The following is an 18,165-nucleotide window of genomic DNA, read 5'->3' as shown; positions in this document are numbered from 1 at the left end:
AGCTTTTTTCCAACACAAGCAGTACCTCTTCCTGTCATATGCAATGAAATACTTACACATATACACATATCTACACAGTTTCAAGGTCACTCACACAGAATAATACACAAATTACTTTGGCGGCTGATTATTGATGGTACTAAAAAAGCCTATTAGATGATTTAGTAAATTTGTGTTTGTTTTGTAAGTCTGCCTTCCCTATACTTTTCACCATGTTGTACATGCTGATGGTGTTAATTCTATTTTTCCAAACGTTTTTCTGTGAAAGCTTTTATAGCACTAAGGTTCTTGCCACTCTTTTCTTTTTAAATCATCCTTGATCTCTACTATGATCCTTTAAAAAGGCATGCAAAAAGCAGTAAGCACACTCTAAGCAAGGTATAACATTATACAATACAGCATAACAGTTTTTTTCCATTTCTTTCTTTAATCATTTTCATTATCCAAAAATCCACTGATACGCACTGGATATTCCATTAAAACTTCTTTTCAGAAGTTCAGGTCATTTTACTGAGTGTTTTATTTAAAATATAATAGTGAACATTAATTGTTCACACTGCTCCCTCTTGTGAACCTTACTTCGCATGTGCTAACGTTGACTGTAATTTGCTATCACACTGCCTATGCACATGCTAATCATTAATGCCTAGGACTCCTCGTGTATAAGGACCTTACACACTATACGCAGGACAAGATATCTTTTGATAGATCTTGGCATAACTGAGAGACAAAACCAGAAGGAAAACATATAGAAATAATTGCACTGGCAGCAGTCATACTAAATCAACCACTGCCTTGCCATAGACATCAGGAAAAGCATAATAAAGGAGTTATTCAGTCAGTGCTGACAAGAGTTTTTGCTGAATGGATGAATAGTGAACACTCTCTCTTATCCATTACTCAAAGTTCAATTGTAGCCTGGATGTTAAGACCTAAAGAGGTCTGAACAAATGACAAGCTAGTGTACAGGCCCAGAGGAAAAGCAGACAATGAAGCTGTCCACAGTGACCTAAAACAGGAACAGCAACAAGGTCCAAGGAAACAATATCAGCAGCAAAATTGCAGTCACGTTCAGCCAGTGATATGTGATGGAATGTCACGGACTGACATTGAATAAAACTAGAGCTTTGGAAAGCAGGAGGCGCAAATCAAGTGAAAACTGGCAGATAACCCGTTGGGTTTCCCAACGCAGTACACTGTTAACAGTAGCATTCAACTACTGTGATAATGGAAGGAAAGCCAGGCAGAAGAGGTGCAGTAGGAGACACAGCAGCAGAATGAAAAATCACAGAAAAGCTCACAATTGGGACAGGAAGAAGGAGGCTGATACCAGGTCTGCAGGGAAACTAGCAGCAGCAATCTCACTGGGCAGTGCTTGCCAAGATCCAAATAAGCAAGCAGTCCCTCTGGTGAGGAGGAGATCTGAAGAGTTGGACAGGTCATCAACACAGAAATTGGAATTAGTAGTGTTGAGTGCCACTGAGTATGAAGAGCTGGGAAGGGGCAGGGGGGAAAACAGCAGTAATGCATCTTTCACAGAACTACATGCTAGGGCTTTACTAGTATTCTTTTTCTACTTCGTAGTTTTAAAATATTTTTTCCCTGTTTTATTTCATCAGAAATGATCTTTGTTTTCTTGGCAAGGAAAAATAATTTATTTTTCATTTGGCCTTAAAATAAATTATGTTTTTAAATTCTTTTGCCAAGGATCTGCAGGCAAATCCTAGGAAAGAAGTCATCTTGATGAAAAAAAACAGAATAATAATTTTAAGAAATGCTGTTAAATAACTCTCCTTTTCCTAGTTTTTTGTAAATTTGGATTACATCAGCAAATAGCATGGGTTAGCTTGAAACAACATTTTGGAAAGTATACATTTAGAGCAAAAAATTTAACTCAGCTATGTAATTCCTACTTATGTGGGATTGGAACTTATTTTACTGTAAAACTGAGCTGTTGAAAAAAAATATGCAGATAGTTCATTTCTTTCATAATCTCTAAAAGGACAACAGCTGTAACTAGAAAAATATCGCTGTCTTTGTTGCATTCTGCAAAGTCACAGAAAGTTTCCAAAATGAGAGATTAAACAGATTAAGACTCTTCAGCTTGAGAAAAGAGCTGTCAAGTAAGAGGGAAAGGATATAAGAGGGTTCCATAAAATCAAGGATAGCATAGAAAAATGAAAAGTAATTATTCACTGTTATACAAGGACTAGGGAATCAAATTAAGTTAAGAAGTTTCTAGAAAAAACACCGAAGCATGTTTCAACATAATGTGTAATTAAAACAGTGGAACTCATTACCAGAAAATGCTGCAAATGACATATATAAAAATGTAAAAATAAGCTGGATAAATTCAGATCCAGGGCCAAGACTAGAAAAAAGAAAATTATCTTTTTTTATTAACTTATCCTCAAGCACTGCATGATCATCCTATCAGATAATTAGATCCTTCAATTCTCTGTTCCCTACTGGAATATTTTAAGCACCATGCTTGCTTTCAAACTTGTCACACTTTTATTTTAAATTTTAAACTATAAAGCAAACGCATGTTTCTGCTTTCTGCACACATAAGCCCATACCTGAGTTTGGCATGAAACACAACTAGGCCTCCAAATCATGAGTCCTGATTCAGCCAGGTATACAGTTACCTAGCTATCTTTTTAATTTCCACAATGACAAGAAAACAACTGCATTCAGGCAAAAGCTTAACCTGTCTGAATAAGGCTGTAGTGAGAAAATTAAACTGTTGTTACAGTAGTGAGTTAACTACTCTGGAAATTTTGATTTTTTTACATAAATGTTCACTTTAAGCCAGGAGAAATAGTTCATGTAAGTGATTCAGTGCAATTCTATCACAGCGGATTATTATAAACCTTTCAAAGAATATCAGATTGTGACTAAGGTCTTTTAACCTATCAATCTTATTTATGGTATTGTATTTAAGCACATGTCTCCATTTAGCCCACACCCAAGGCTAAACAATAATCAGCTGTTCTATCACCCAATCTCCCCTCCCTAATCAAGAAAGGGAATTGGGAAAAGGAGGGAGACTGGTCAGTTGAAATTTAAACAGATTTAATAAAATAAGAAAACCAATATCAATACTAATACAAAAGACAGAAAGTTATACTTACCCCATAGAGTGGTGGCAAGTCCCTCCAGGGATAGTAACCGTTGAGGAAAGGAGAGGACAAGCAGGGAGAGGAAAGCAGAGCAAAGAGCCCCCCATGCCCAGCAAACTTTCCCAGTTATGGTGAACCTGACGTTAATGTTACAGAACACACCTGTGGGCCAGCCTGGGTCAGCTGCCCTGGTTTCACTGCTAGTGGCCTTGATCACCATACCACAGCTGGCCACAAACTGAAACAACATGTACCAGAAAATGGATTCTATAACTTCTGTCCCTGCAAAGCCAGGACAGCGCAAGAGTCCACTTCTAAAAAGAAAGGAAGGAAAAGGAAAGCAGTTTGCTACTTTTCTCAGATCTTGCAATTTTACTGCAAGAGATAAAGATGAAGGGGGAGATCAATTTAGTACATCAGTAACAGGAAGCAAATGGTATGAATCCACCAAATCTACCTGGATGGCTGCCAGGTTCTTCTGTTCCTGTGATGGAGCCTCATGGACAAAACGCAGCCAATTAGAATGGCGTGGATTGCTTGCATCCAGGATATAAAGGACCTCACCTTTACTCCCACGAACCTGAAACATAAAAAAAAAAAAAAAAATCAAGCAAAATTAAAATTGTTTACTAAACACACACACACAAACATGTAAAACACTAAGGCATGCCTGTGCTCTGCAAGTGAATCTTGCATTCATCAGGTAGTCACAGATGTGGTGCACATCCACCTTTTTCTGTAAGCATATTTATTCACCTCAGAATAGAAGGGCAACTCAAATTCAGCAACTGGTGTCAGCTTCCTTTATTGAGCTCCTCCCCTCTTTTCTTAGCCTTTCCTTTAGTAAACAAGCATTATGACCGACTTCTGGGTCTCCCTCATCTGACAGTATGGTCACCAGTGCTCATGTTCCTTCCTCTCTCTTTGTTCCTTCAAGTTCTCTTTATGACCTTGCCAGAAACTGACACAACCTGAGAGGTCCTTTCCCATTCCAACCCTATTATCCCATTTTAGTTTTCTTTCAGAGTTCTCCTCCTTTTTTCCTTTAGCAAGGGCAAAATCCATCTTGCCCTTGGATGGAGATCTGTCTTCAGAACAAGGACCAATATAATTGCATTTTTTCATTCCATATAACCTATTTTGCAGTTCACTTGAACATCTTTTATATATGCCTCTCTAAAAGGAATTTAAATATGTAGCATCAATGAATAGCAGTCAGTTTTAAACTATGCTTGGCCAAAATTTTATCAGAATAGGAGATTATTTCAGTAAACAAATTAGTATATGATGAGGTGAAGGGCTGTAAATTATTTAGTAAACAAATACGCTCAGGTTTTGTCCACTAAGTGAAGAAGCCACTTAAAAAAAATAATTTCGTACACTAGATACATCATCTCTGTGTCAGGAGCTTTTGGCTATCATTACAGATCCACTGAATTTCTACGACTGTGACAAAATTCCAGCTTACATTGAAAAAAATGAAAATAACAGAAATAGAAACTTAGTATTAACCAAATCATTCTTCTCCCTCGAAACACAAAGACATACTGATGAAAAAATACAGCTGCCATTTTGCCATATAAGAAATGGCTTGTTTTGTTTTGTTTTAAATAATAGATCACTTGAATCTCCACTGATACAGAAGATAGAGAGGCATGCAAAAAGGTCATACAGCTACACTATTATTCCATGTGATTTATTTATATAATGAACATATTTTCTTTTTCATCTGTCAACAAGAAGTATCCAGAGCAGGTATTTCCTAAGAGCTAGAGATTTCAGCTATGTAAGATCAAAATTAGATTGTCTTTATGTCTTTGTATTTAAATTGCTCACATTCTTGCTGTATTTGTTTCTAACAGATGCAATATCATATTTCTTCAGTATGACTTCTTAAGTTACCTAAACATTTAGGATATCACAAGAAAGAAAAAACTGTATTCGATTACAGTCATAGCTGGTGACAGCATGTTGTTCTTAGATTAAAACAAAAAAAACTACTGCAGTCCTGCAAACAAATAAAAGTCTTTAAAATTTTCTACTGTTCTTCCAAAGGAAGATATCATATCTTAAGAAGGACACATCATGAAAAAGTGCCAGTATTTCAAACTTTAAAAGTTGTTTTATTTTCAAACACACAGATTAACTACATTTAAATGCACCTGGAAAAAATATTTATCTAACACTAAGCAGTGGGTTTCCCAGAAAGGTCATGTAGTCTCCATCCTCAAAGATGTAGATACTCAAAAGCTGTCCTGTGCAGCTGGCACTAGGTGGCCCTACTTGAGCAGGAGGGTTGGACCAGATGACCTCCAGAAGTCCCTTCCAGCCTCAGCCATTCTGTCATTCTGCAACTATCATCTTGGGAAGTAATGCCTGCTCATTACTGGGCCCACTGTTCTCATTAGGAACATCGGCAGAATGAGTGCAATCAAACCGTAAAAGCAATCTCCAAATTTACACAAAAATACATGCTGACAGTGTATTCACCTCCTGAAAAGCCACCTGCCAAGCAAAAGCGCTGCCCAGTTAGAAATAGGTAATCCACAGAGCAGAATCTCACTTTGAGTGAAAATGGTTAACATTGCAGATGAGCATCTTTGAGTAATTAAAGTCAAGCTAATGGCTTTGTGATTTAGCTACCAAAGAATGGGTTACAGAAGCCCATCATGTAGCTCCCATAAAGGTTTCCATCAGATCTTGACTTGAGTTGGAAAAAGAAGCAACCAAGATCCTATTATAAAAACCATACGTTACACTATCTACCTTTTCATCCATTCTTCTTCATTTGCTTGATCCTTAAATTATGTAAGAATAATTTATATTCACTTCAATGATACACAATCATCTCAGCTGTGCTTTCTCAGTCTCCGACAATCCATAAAGAGATATCAAACACAAAGCAAAGACTTAACACATGAGGAAACTATTGATAAAAGAATACAATAAATCCCTTAAAGATGTGCTATACTTTCTATTGCTTTTTTCACCTCGTAAAGAAATAACGCTGCACCAAATACACAGATGTGAGGAAGAAAAGTCAAGAAAAACAGTCAAAACACTGTACTTAACATGGACTTAACATGGACAATAGAACATCTTGGTCTAGGACCCATTTATTGCTGAGGCCCTTCCGACCACTGAGACCAAGATATTTCTGTAACCAATGTAGATATCTACTTGAGTTTCTACTGCCCGTGAGTGATGTGACCAGACATGCAGTCACCTTTGATTTCCCAGGCTAAATAATTAAGTAGCAATTTGTTTCATATTTAAGTATAGGCAGACTTTGGCATGAGCCTAGAACAATGCTGATTCAAATTCATGCCTGATAACCCACGGCAAGATAACTTTCCATTTTACTACAACACCCTCAATATTCAGTCACTCACTGCAATCAAACACCTAAAATGCATACACATATCTGAAGCATACACCAGACACAAAAGCACCTCAAACTGAGGTATCTAAGAACCATCTTCTTGAGAATCAATACAAAAGGTGGCACTGAACTAATTTAATCAAATGTTTTCACAGTAAGATGAAATACCTGACATTCACTGTTACAACACAGGGGGGTTTGCCTCAAGATCAATCAGGACATCATTGAATTATGCCACATTAACAAACACCATGTCCCTATAGAAGTATTCAGAAAAAAACGTGCCCCTAAGTCATTGTATAAGCTACCATATGAAACCCTACACAGGCCTAAATAACATCTAAGTTCCTTGTAATGCTCATCAACAACGTGCACTACTCCATCTGCTAGCCTTTTATGCTGCAATGAAATTATCTCCAGATTTTCAAAATGTATCCAAAGTTGTCGTGTATGCTACTTCAAAATGCTCATGAGTGCAATTGCAAACGCTCTACCATGCACACCTGGCAAGAGGAGAAGAAGAAAAAAAAACTTCACTGAAAATAAGCAGATGGTTATCTTTGCTGAAGGCAGTAAACACACTGTCTGATTTCTGGAAACTATTTTCTAAACATTTATACATCCAAAAATCTATGTTCATTCAAACAATTGTGTAAAGAAAAGTACTGTTTCTGCATGGCATTTTTTTGATTAGCTGAAAACGTGATTTTTATGGGTAATAGTATAAAACAGCTAGATGCAATACTTCTTCATCCTCAGTTACAGACCTCTGTCACAGAGCTTGCTGCAGAGTAGAAACTCACATTTTAACATTGCTGTAGAAAGTATTAAAATAACACTTGCAAAGGAAACCTGAGGCAGCAACTGTTGATTTGTTTACTCACTAAGTAGTATGGGACCTAGACAGAATGTTGCATTCTTCTTCAGCCAAAATATAGACAAATAGTTTTTTATGTTCATGAAGCTCCTGCTGCTGCATGACATTATTTGACCTTGTCAGAGACGGAATGGTTCAGAAAGCTCATTCCTAGACTTATGCTAACATTTTGTGGAGTTTTCACAAGAAGGGTTGAACTTCACCTAGGGAACTGCTAGAGAGAGTCCAGCGCAGAGCCACGAAGATGATTAAGGGAGTGGAACATCTCCCTTATGAGGAGAGGCTGAGGGAGCTGGGTCTCTTTAGCTTGGAGAAGAGGAGACTGAGGGGTGACCTCATTAATGTTTATAAATATGTAAAGGGCAAGTGTCAAGAGGATGGAGCCAGGCTCTTCTCAGTGACATCCCTTGACAGGACAAGGGGCAATGGGTGCAAGCTGGAACACAGGAGGTTCCACACAAATATGAGGAAAAACTTCTTTACGGTGAGGGTGACCGAACACTGGAACAGGCTGCCCAGAGAGGTTGTGGAGTCTCCTTCTCTGGAGACATTCAAAACCCGCCTGGACGCGTTCCTGTGTGATATGGTCTAGGCAATCCTGCTCTGGCAGGGGGATTGGACTAGATGATCTTTCGAGGTCCCTTCCAATCCCTAACATTCTGTGATTCTGTGATTCTCGTTCACTGGAAGGATACTCAAATCTCCTTAAGCAAATTGTGTGCGATTTTCTATAACAAGTTCACATTAGAATACTAGCACCTCAACCTGTCAACATGTACTTTCTAACATCTTAAATAAATCGCATAACTGAAGATGTCAGACTAACATACTCAGTCACTTTCAGGAGAAGATTCTTCTCATCACCAAAATCAGATCATTAAGTTGCCTGTTCCAGAAGTCACTAAAATTAAAACAGTCATACACTTAACATGAATAAAGATGACTAAATCAAGCTTTAAAAGAGTTGATTAATGAAATTTAGCTAAATAAACAAACTGGTAAGAATATTAATAAGTACTTTGGACACCTATCTATCCCAGTGGGGATTAATTTAACAAAATCGAAAACCTAGGACACAAACTTGCAACTGAGATAGGGCATCAATGTCCGACTGTTACGTGTGGCAAAAGTTATTTTAAATGCAACTTGCACAAAAATGCACACAGATGCATTTGTCTAAGAAATGAGAAAAACAACATTTCCAAAAATTAAACAAAGATCCACACAAAAACATCAAAAGCAAATAATTTTAAATGTAAATACTATCTGAGGAGTAATGACTGAGAACATAGTCTTCACACAGAAAAAAAAAAAACCTACATTGCTAAGAACTAGATTTCTAATATTTTCTAATAATTTCTAATATTACATTCACCTTGAGAGCAAACACAGAAGTCTTCAAATTAAGATTAATTTTATCATGAAACTCAGGACATAATTCAACTTAATGCCTTGCATGTAAAAGCCTTCCTATGCCAGAACCACATTTTACAGGCAAGATATCAAAGAGGGAAAAAAAAAATAAATAAAATCCACATCACCATTAGCTTAAAGTGCTTGACTTCTCATGCCTCAATCCTAAACATTAAAGCTCTTATCTAAAGCTGGTTGTAGCCAATAGCAGATTTTCTGTTGCCTTCACTAGCTTTCAGGCAGGCTTATTTAACTGAAAACAATTGTCACTGCAAAAGTGATGCGAGTTAAGTAGTAGAAACATAAGTTCATTTCATTTTCTCATATAAACAAACATGAACATTAGCGTCCATTGAAAGACTGATTTCCAGCATGTTTCTGTTCTTTTATGTTTTAATGTAACAATGAAGAAAACATAATCTTGGCAGACAGACAGAAACCAAATCTGAAATATGTAACATTCAGCATTACACAGCGTATTACGTGCCATCCAATCCTGACCAACATTTCTTCATGGTATGTCAGAGCATTTGAAGGACTAAGTCTTTCCAGCCCTCTCTGTTTTAACATTTGCCAAAGTCATCACCAAAAGTATATGTTTGCCACAATCCAATAGCAGTGAAATGAATGCTACTTTCTTGGTTAGGGATAATAAAGAAAATAAACTGAGCAGATATCTTCCCTTTGCAAAGGGACATCTAAGCCTCCAGAGGCAAAAAACTTCCATGAACTTTAATACCTAAAGATTTTTCTGTTCTTGCCTTAAAGCATGTGCTCTTCCAGCAAATACACATAATTCAAGATTGCTATGCAAAGTATACTAATACAGACCAATGAAGCAGTATTTAACCAAGGTGTTAGTGGGATGCTAAGAACAAGAACTCTCAATTCATCATCAGCAACTAGCTGCATACTTAACTAGCACAACACGCAATTCAGTCTGACAGATAATGACAGAAAGAAAAAGCACAAAGCCATTTGGACATTTTCATGGCTTTTTATTATTACTCTTAACTAGATGGTTACCACAGGTTTGGGTTTTTTCCCTTTCACATCACTTGTAAATAAAACATTTCAGCATGTAGCGCTTTACCAAGATAACCGCAAGATCAAGGATGCTTCGCCACTCCCCCTCGATCCTCCGGAATCTGTTGAACCAGCAAGTGTAAAACCTTCGATTTCTTCAAAACTATGCAAGTTACAGGCAGACGAATAGCATTCTGCTATATTTAATTTAAACACAAACTCTAACATTCTCAGAACTTTATTTAACAAAATCACTGGACCCAATAAATTCTTTTGGGTTCCGTGTTTTCCCAAAGACCAAAAGAAAACATAACGTGTACAATTCCATCTCAGTGTGACTTCTTAAAGATGCCAACTCACACTGCTGGTCTCGGAGAAAAAGGAATAGCCTGATCAAAACAGACCACATCACAGACCACAACTCTACACAACTAGAAATGCATGTGGCAAACTTCCTCGCAGAAAACTATTCCACAAAAGTGAGGCTCAGAGCCCAGGCATCACATACCAAGAAAAGGAATGTTCCACCCATGTTCACTTTTACTTGACTTATAAAAAGCCTCTACTACTGAGCCTTCTTTCTAAAGGTGTCCTCTCTGAAAATGCATTTTTTGACTGCCATCAGACTGCGAGGTCAGGCTTTAATGTGTCTTCATCCAATAGTCTTCAAATTAATTGTTTTTAATATCTTTGGTACAGCTGACTAGGCACAAAGTTGGCTAGCTGCTGTGACTGCCTCCCACAGTCCCTGGAATAACTATCTACTTGGACTGTTCAACTTTTTACTTTTGCATTCCTGGTCTCTATTTGCAACTTCAGACTACTCTCAGCATGATTTAAATATTATACAGCTCATGTTCAGATCAACTTCAGTAAACATGAACAACTTGGGTTCAAACATTCAGGAAGTCATAAGATTTGGTATGCAGGAATCTTTTCGAGGCTCTCAAAACTAGGTTACAACAAGATGTTATGAAACAGTTTTAGAACAGCTCATAAAAAACTCATTTTCTGATTTGCTGTCGATGGGGTCATATTAGTGTTATCAGTAAATACATGTATTTGCCTTTTATTTTCTGTCTTACAGAAACAGATAAATCTGATTTAATCATCAGCAATGATGCATCTGGAAAATCATATGGCTTTCCAATAAACCTAAAGACCTTCTCGTTGCTATAATCTACCCACCATCCCTTCTGAAAACCTTGTTCTAGCACAAGTATTTTACTCATTCAAAATAACCTGCAGAAACATTATGAAAAGGTGAGTGAGCCAGGGTATGTTAACATGTAATGTACTCAGTAAATATTTGTAATAAAAGCACATTGTGTTTTGTTTTCAGCTGAGAGCAAAGATGAAGCCAGTTGCTCTGAGTACATAACCAAAGGAGAGAACTGTCCACAGCTCCTCTCTGGGAAAGGATATTTTGGGGACACCCCTAGATTAAAATAGGAAAAAAAAAAAAGGAAGAGGAAAAACAAAGGCACAGGGATTCACAGACTTCAGTTAACGCTCCTCTAGGAATATTTTGCCATTCAGTGTATTTATATTGAGTTTAGGTTTAATGAAACGGGCGTTTAGCTTTCTCTCAGTCTTTGTTCCAGTGTGTAGTGTCTACTTACAGCTCTGCTAAGACCATATCAATACTACGCTCTCCATAAGCCGCTCAGCAATGCTAATGCTAGAGGCTTTTCTCAAACACACATTATTTTGTAATAAATGCACAGATAGTGCTTTAAGCCAGATGTCAAACATAAGCTTTTTTTGTACAGTGCCACACAGCATAAAAATAACCATAGAAAGGTGAAAAAAGTAGGAAATGAGTCCCCTTCTCAGTGTAAAACAGGACTAAATATGCATTCAATAGAAACTGCTTGGCTGGGGGCAGGGGGGGGAAGGAAAGGAATTCTGCTCAAAGAACTACAGCAGAAAAGAAAGATTACAAAGACTGAACAGAAGCACGGAAAAGCAGGAGTTTACGACAAGTTGGAAATGTTATTGCAAGTATTTTTCAGTTAGTGTAATTTCAACTGGTAAACTCGGACAGATTTTTGCTACAGGCTAACACAGCTATGACAGGAACTAGGACCTAATTACAAGATCTAGAGTATAAACTACTGTTGCTGTTTAATACATACAAAAAAGTTTAGAAGAGCCCTGGAACCATTACGCCTTCATCTGCCCACAGCACCAGGTTTTTATTTTGCTAAAGATCTCACAACTACACATTGCATTACAAAGTTGCTAAAATTTAAAAACTTCACTTATCATACAATTGTCAAACCCTAGCACAAGTGTCACAGCAGGAAATGTTTTATATTACAGTTGGAGGAAACTATGAGCTGACACCTGTTGATCAGCATAAATCAGTATCTCAGTAACTTACAATCATCTTCCCATATTTCAATTACTTCAATCTTTTTTTTCATATTTTTTTAATATTTTTTCACAATGTTATTATATTCTTATGGTTTGCTTGACTTGATGGTTTTTTACACTTCATTGATTAGAAGCTATCATTTGCTATTTCTTTATCATTTTAAAGAAGTCAATCCCCCTCTGCCCAAAAAGCACATTTTAGAAGCATCAATAAGTACAAAACCTTACTACAGTACCTTTAATCTGGAGGGGGAAAGGATTTGTTACAGTAAAAACTGAATTCTGAGAACACTTTTTGCTAGGTGTGATGATGTCACTCTAGACTACTCACTTCCCACATGAGCCTGCAGTCCGTGTTCTCATCCAGTTCCTGCGGCATTCGCTTCTCCCCTGCAAAGGGGCCAAATTTTTCACCCTAAGGAATAATTATAAAAGAAAAAGAATCAGTGGGGGAAAAAAAGGCAAGTGAATTACCAAACTCCAGCAGAGGTATCATTTTTAGCTTCAAATGGAAAAGGACAGTTTTCCTTTGATATCCTACTGTATGCCAAGAAGGTGCACATCCCTGAGGGTTCAACTTCAAGCTCACTCCCATTCTTTTCATAGCTTGGATAATCTCTTAAAACCATATCTTTCCTCTACATGCTTGTTTGCCCTTTGGGAAACACAAATTTTCTTTATTTTAAATAAGGCTGAAATTTACAAGTCAAATTTCTTACATTTCTTCTAAGATTTTCAGGAAGCACCTTGCAATAGCCATCCAACTAAAACGTAACATATTTGGCAAGCACAAAGTTTACATTAGATTTATTTGCAAGATTATTTGCAACACTACCTTTTGAAGTGCCACAAATCAAAACACTGAATAACTGAGGTTTTGATCATACAGAGAGATTAGTTTAAAAATGTAGGGAGTATGCACGTGTCTATGAATTAATTCAAGCCTTCATAAACAAAATTAAAATGTTACACCACCTGCTAGTCATAACACATGCTGTGAAAGCATTCATTGGTATGTTGTTCTAAAAGTTTTGGGTATTGGTGGTTTTTTCCATCACAGATGTCACACTAGCAGCAGGGTAAATTATTTAAATAGGACTTTCTTCTTACACAGGCCTAACTTTTTTTTCCCCTCTCTTGTCCCTATTTGCAGTGACAAGCCCTACAAACCAGAATGTAAACTGCTCTGTCCCTTTAGGCAGTATTCAGACCAAAAAGCTCTATATGTTTTTAAGTATTAAAGATTAGAACTATGTAATGAAAAGCAACTTTGGTGTTTCTTTAATAATAACAGTATTTTGGCTAATAAAAGTATCGATCTTATCCACGTGTCCCTTTCCTCAGACACATTTCATGATCCCAGAAACAGCCTGCTACATGCTTTCCCTCTTGCTTAGTTTTTACAGACTGTCTACAGGTAGAGTGTAGAGGAAGAAATGGAATGGAAAACTTGCAGGATCATTCCTCTTAGAAACAATCAACCAAATAAAAAAAAACCTGGTATTTAAAATTAAACCTGAAGAGGTAATAAACACAGGAAAAGAAAATTGGCATGGCATAACAAGGCAACAGAATTGAGGAGCAATATTTTAAGATGCGCACAATGAAGATTACATTAGAAAGAATAGCAAAGCAGAAAGTAAAAAGACAAGAACAGCAGAAAACAACTGGAGCCCAGAGCAGTAATCGAGACACAAATATGGGCAGTGGTAGCAAAACTGGCACTACAGGGCTCCATCTGCTTCACTTCTCACTGATCTCCATAGCACTCTTCATCATTTTGCTAATCAAATGAGGTCAGGGTTCCTCCCCTGCCAGTTTTACAAATCCTGGGATTTAATACTCAAACTGAAATTGCCTCCTCCTTTTACCTTCATCAGCAATGAAGGTGAAAATAGGTCAATACAGTTATACGTGTGCTGCCATCAACGTTCTCAGTTTATGCTGAGCGCCACCCCAGCAAACATACTGCTGTCTAACAGGGGCCACGCAGGTATTACATGGGAGGCAATTTGTTTAGATTGCGTTTTTTGCTTAGATTAAGGAGGAAGAAGAGCCAAGATGGTGGCAGAGGAAATCTGCTCTGGAAACCTACAATCCTATCTAGCTCAGTAAAGATAAGGCAGGCCCTTTCTGGACCAGACACCTCCTGCCAGGCTGAACCGGCTTTTCCCATTCACTTAGAAAGCAATAAGTAGTTTTGGTGCAACAAGGAAAGCAGCTCACTACAATTGCTGAGCTCTAAGAGAGGGCATAATTATATCTGCAGAATCTCTCATTACTCATAGCAATTATCAAGATGAAAAGAAGCTTATTGGACTATAATCTAGATTAGTTCTATAAAAAGAAAAGGAAGAAAACCTCCATAAATTTAATACAGAAATCATTTGAAGATGTAATGAGCAAGGAACCTGAAAAGGCTAGTTTCCCATACTCACTTCAGTGGCAGAATAACACTTCTGAAGAGGGCACAGAGAGATTAATTTCTTCCTTAAGTACTTTGGAGCCTTCCACAACACTCACCCCAGTAATACTTTCATCCTTGCAATCCAAAGGATCCAGAGATACCTTATAAAGGACCTATGGGGTTAATTTTACCCATCACTGAAGCACACATCACCTCTGGGATGAAGCACAGCAACAGCTTAATACTGCATACTGACTCAAAACAAGAAACACCATACATCATTCCTACCCCAGCTACTCCAAACCAATAATCCTCTACTGCAATAAAAAGTCCCTGTAGAAGCTCAAAACAATAGCAAAAAGCAAAAGGCAAGATGTCCACCTCTAAATGTAAAGTAAATGTAACATGAACAGTAGGTGATTCAGACTTCCAAGCACTTTTTATAGCTTCTCAAATTTGGAGAGAAAGCAGAAATTAGAGATAGCAAAACCTGATGTCTTGGAACACAAAGGTCCTTGGGGATAAATTAATTATTCATTTAGCCTTCGGAGTATTTTCTTCATATATATATATTTATTAGTCCTAGTTAATAACTTGCTGTCATATGTCAATATATATTGACCCAAAACACACTAAAACTTCAACTTCCTCTCTGATCAATAAAAGTGAGGCATACAACACAGTCTGAAGTCAACCACAGAAATGATTCAAGATATGAAAGGCACACCATTCAAATGTTAAAAAAGCTATTTTCAACAGTTGCTTTCACAAAAGCAGAATTGCCTAATCTTCTTCCAGTCACAACAAAACACAGAAATGTAGTGGCCCTGATGATTATACCAAGGGCCTTATGATACCGGTGCTGTAAGCAAAAGGCCAGCTGTTGGAGAAAAGAAACTGCAAGAGAGTAACTGCTTTTGTTAAGGTAACAAAATAAAACAAAAAGTTTCCACCTTTTAGAATTACAGATGAATACTTGAAAGCACAGCCTGAAGGCGCAAAAGCAGATGGCAGACAACAGCAGTTCAAAATGTATTACTACCAAAACTTTGCTCATAGCAAAATTTTCAGGGGCCTACTTCATGATTACTTAGCACTTGGAGAGCTGGTACTGCAATTTCTGATTACAAGATCATCTGAAATGTGATTTACTTTCAGTTAAGACAACTGCAGTTGTGTGACAGCAACAGAGCGAAAATGGTACAGTATTTACTACTCAGGAACATAAGATCTTACTTCACAATTAAGTGTCCTATACAACACCTGCTCCCAATCCCAAAGCTCCAAGGATTTAATTTAACAGCTATTAGCTACTCTGTATCATAGCCATGAACTATAATACTGCTGCCTCACTACTGGACAGGAGAACATGTTGAGAGCACTTCAGATGTGATTTTTCTTTCCATGGAAGAGTAACGCACAGTCTGGCTATATCCAACATACCATCTGTGTTATTTACACATCCACCTTTCTCTGAACAGCTGTGGCAACACACAGTGCTTAGGTCTCCAACCGTTTTTAGGAATACCTGTTTAAACCACTGCCCACAGATCAACTCAAGAGCTGGTTCCTCAACCTATCAAAGAGCAAAGTCTGCCTGTCAGACACATACTTCTGAGGAGGGCTTTGCATACCACAATTGTCTGTGCTACCAGCACAGAGGATTCACTGCCAAACAAGGCACAACCCTGTAACAACCACTGTCACCAGACACTGCTAATACAAATGGATCTTACTACAACTGCCTTTGCCTTTACCTTCTGCATTCCACATGCAATATTTCAGTTTTGCTAGGGTGTCCTGTATGACACACTCACACTGGCAGAGCTGCACAGGCAGAGCTCTGACAGCATATACTTTGCCTGTATAAAGAGAGTTCAAAAGCAACGTAGAGTGACTCAGGCAAGAAAATGCCCTGTATTTCCTAGCATGCAGCTCTAATGATGCAACTGATAACAGTGTAAAGGAATCAGACCCTGAACTCCGAACTGACATTCAGAACTGATATTGACATGCAGATGATTATTTCCATGAGCTTCACTTCAGAGCTCACTCTATCTCAGAGTCCAGGGAGATTAATATATGCTAGTAGCGTGCAACATTCCTTGCTGTGTGAACTTCCAAAGTTTTCAAATGAAAGTTCAGAACCTCAGTGGAAAAAATTCAAGCCAAGTGGTATGAGATTGTTCCCCTTCCACCCCCCATTAACACTCAGGGACACCTTAAAATGAGAGACTCCTACCCCATGGCGTCTAAGCCTTGTTCATGAAACCACTGAAAAATTAGGCAGCCCTCCTAACCCACTCAGAGCCAAAACCAGGACAAAAATGGAAAGCAAAACACACAAAATACAGCGAACTGTATACTAATGCAGGGTTCATAACTTTAGGTATGTCTTTGTTCAAACAAGCCACTTGGATAGTTGTAATTGTGATTTCAGACAATCAAGAGACTTCCAATTCAATTACGAGGTGTCAAGGGACATGACCTAGTTGGGATATGAGTGACCCGCAGTTCAGCTGAACCACATCTTTCACGGGCCTGGCTTTATCACCCCAAAACGACGAATTAAATCATCCATCCCACCGAGCTCTGAATGTCAGGAGGCGACAGGAGCCTGCGAGCGGCGGGCGGGTACCCCTCTCTCAGAGGCGCAGCGCGGCCTGAAGCCAGGCGATGATCAAGGAGGCAGCCCTGTCCGGAGGAGCTCTGCCCTCAGGACAGCGCCAGAAACACAAAGTAAGTTAAAAGAAACGGGGAAAACAAAAATCCACAGAGAAACCCCGCAAGGTAGCCGCCAGCCCAGCCCGGCCCGGCCGGCCCCTTCCCCGCCTCAAGCGGCAGCGCCCCGCGAGGCTCCGTTTTATCGGGGGGGTGGCGAGGCGGGCGGTGCCTCCCCTGAGGGGAGCCAGCCCGGGCGGGCGGAAGCGGAGGCAGCGCCGACAGAGCGGGGCTGAGGGAAAGTTTGAGCGCGGCAGCCCGGCCGGCGGCGGCGAGGGGCGGAGGAGCCGCCCCGCTCTCCTGTGATACGTGGCAGCCGCTCCCCGCCGGGCCAGGCCGCTACCCCGCTCGCCGGGCCATCACCCACCTTTTTGACTCTGCGGGCCGTGTAGAGCCCCATCCCGTCCTGCACTTTTGACGACTTCAGGGCAAACCTATCCGGCACGTACATGCCCAGCATTGTGCACCGACTCGGGCCGCCGCCTGCTACCGCGGAGTAGGATTACCGGGGACTTCCATCCCACCGGGAAAGCGAGAGAGAGACCGGGGGAGGGGGCAGGAAGAGGGGCTGGTTGCGGGGCTTCCCCGGGCTCCTGAGGAAGAGGGGAGGAGCCAGGCGGCCGCCGAGGCCCCCGCCGCGGCCGGGCAGCGGCGGGACGGGGCGGGGCAGCGCTGAGGGGGCGCGCGGCTGCCCGCGCGCGGGGGCTTCGCGCCGTCGAGGGGCGCGCGGCCGCTGCGCGCGGCGTCTTCCCGCCGTCGAGGGGCGCGCGACCGCGGCGCGAGGGGGCTTCGCGCGGGTTTGTTGCATGGCGTCGCGTGAATACCGTGACAGGAACGA

General features: G+C 39.6%; 1 protein-coding gene across 4 annotated transcripts in view; it reads right to left on the bottom strand.

Moving 5' to 3' along the window:
• Positions 1-17,787, bottom strand: part of PRDM5 (PR/SET domain 5) — a 79,681-nt gene extending 61,894 nt beyond the window's left edge. For all 4 annotated transcript variants that reach the window (XM_068403813.1, XM_068403814.1, XM_068403815.1 and 1 more), the window contains exons 1-3: positions 17,695-17,787; positions 12,531-12,614; positions 3,580-3,702 (exon numbers count right to left, since the gene is read on the bottom strand). In XM_068403813.1, the coding sequence (XP_068259914.1) occupies positions 3,580-3,702; positions 12,531-12,614; positions 17,695-17,787 (300 nt within the window). The remainder of the gene's footprint in view (positions 1-3,579; positions 3,703-12,530; positions 12,615-17,694) is intronic.
• Between the last annotated feature and the right edge of the window lie 378 nt (positions 17,788-18,165).

Source organism: Nyctibius grandis, chromosome 6 (assembly GCF_013368605.1).
Source record: "Nyctibius grandis isolate bNycGra1 chromosome 6, bNycGra1.pri, whole genome shotgun sequence".
In the NCBI taxonomy this organism is placed as follows: Eukaryota; Metazoa; Chordata; class Aves; order Nyctibiiformes; family Nyctibiidae; genus Nyctibius; species Nyctibius grandis.
This window is presented reverse-complemented; position numbering and strand designations above follow the sequence as displayed.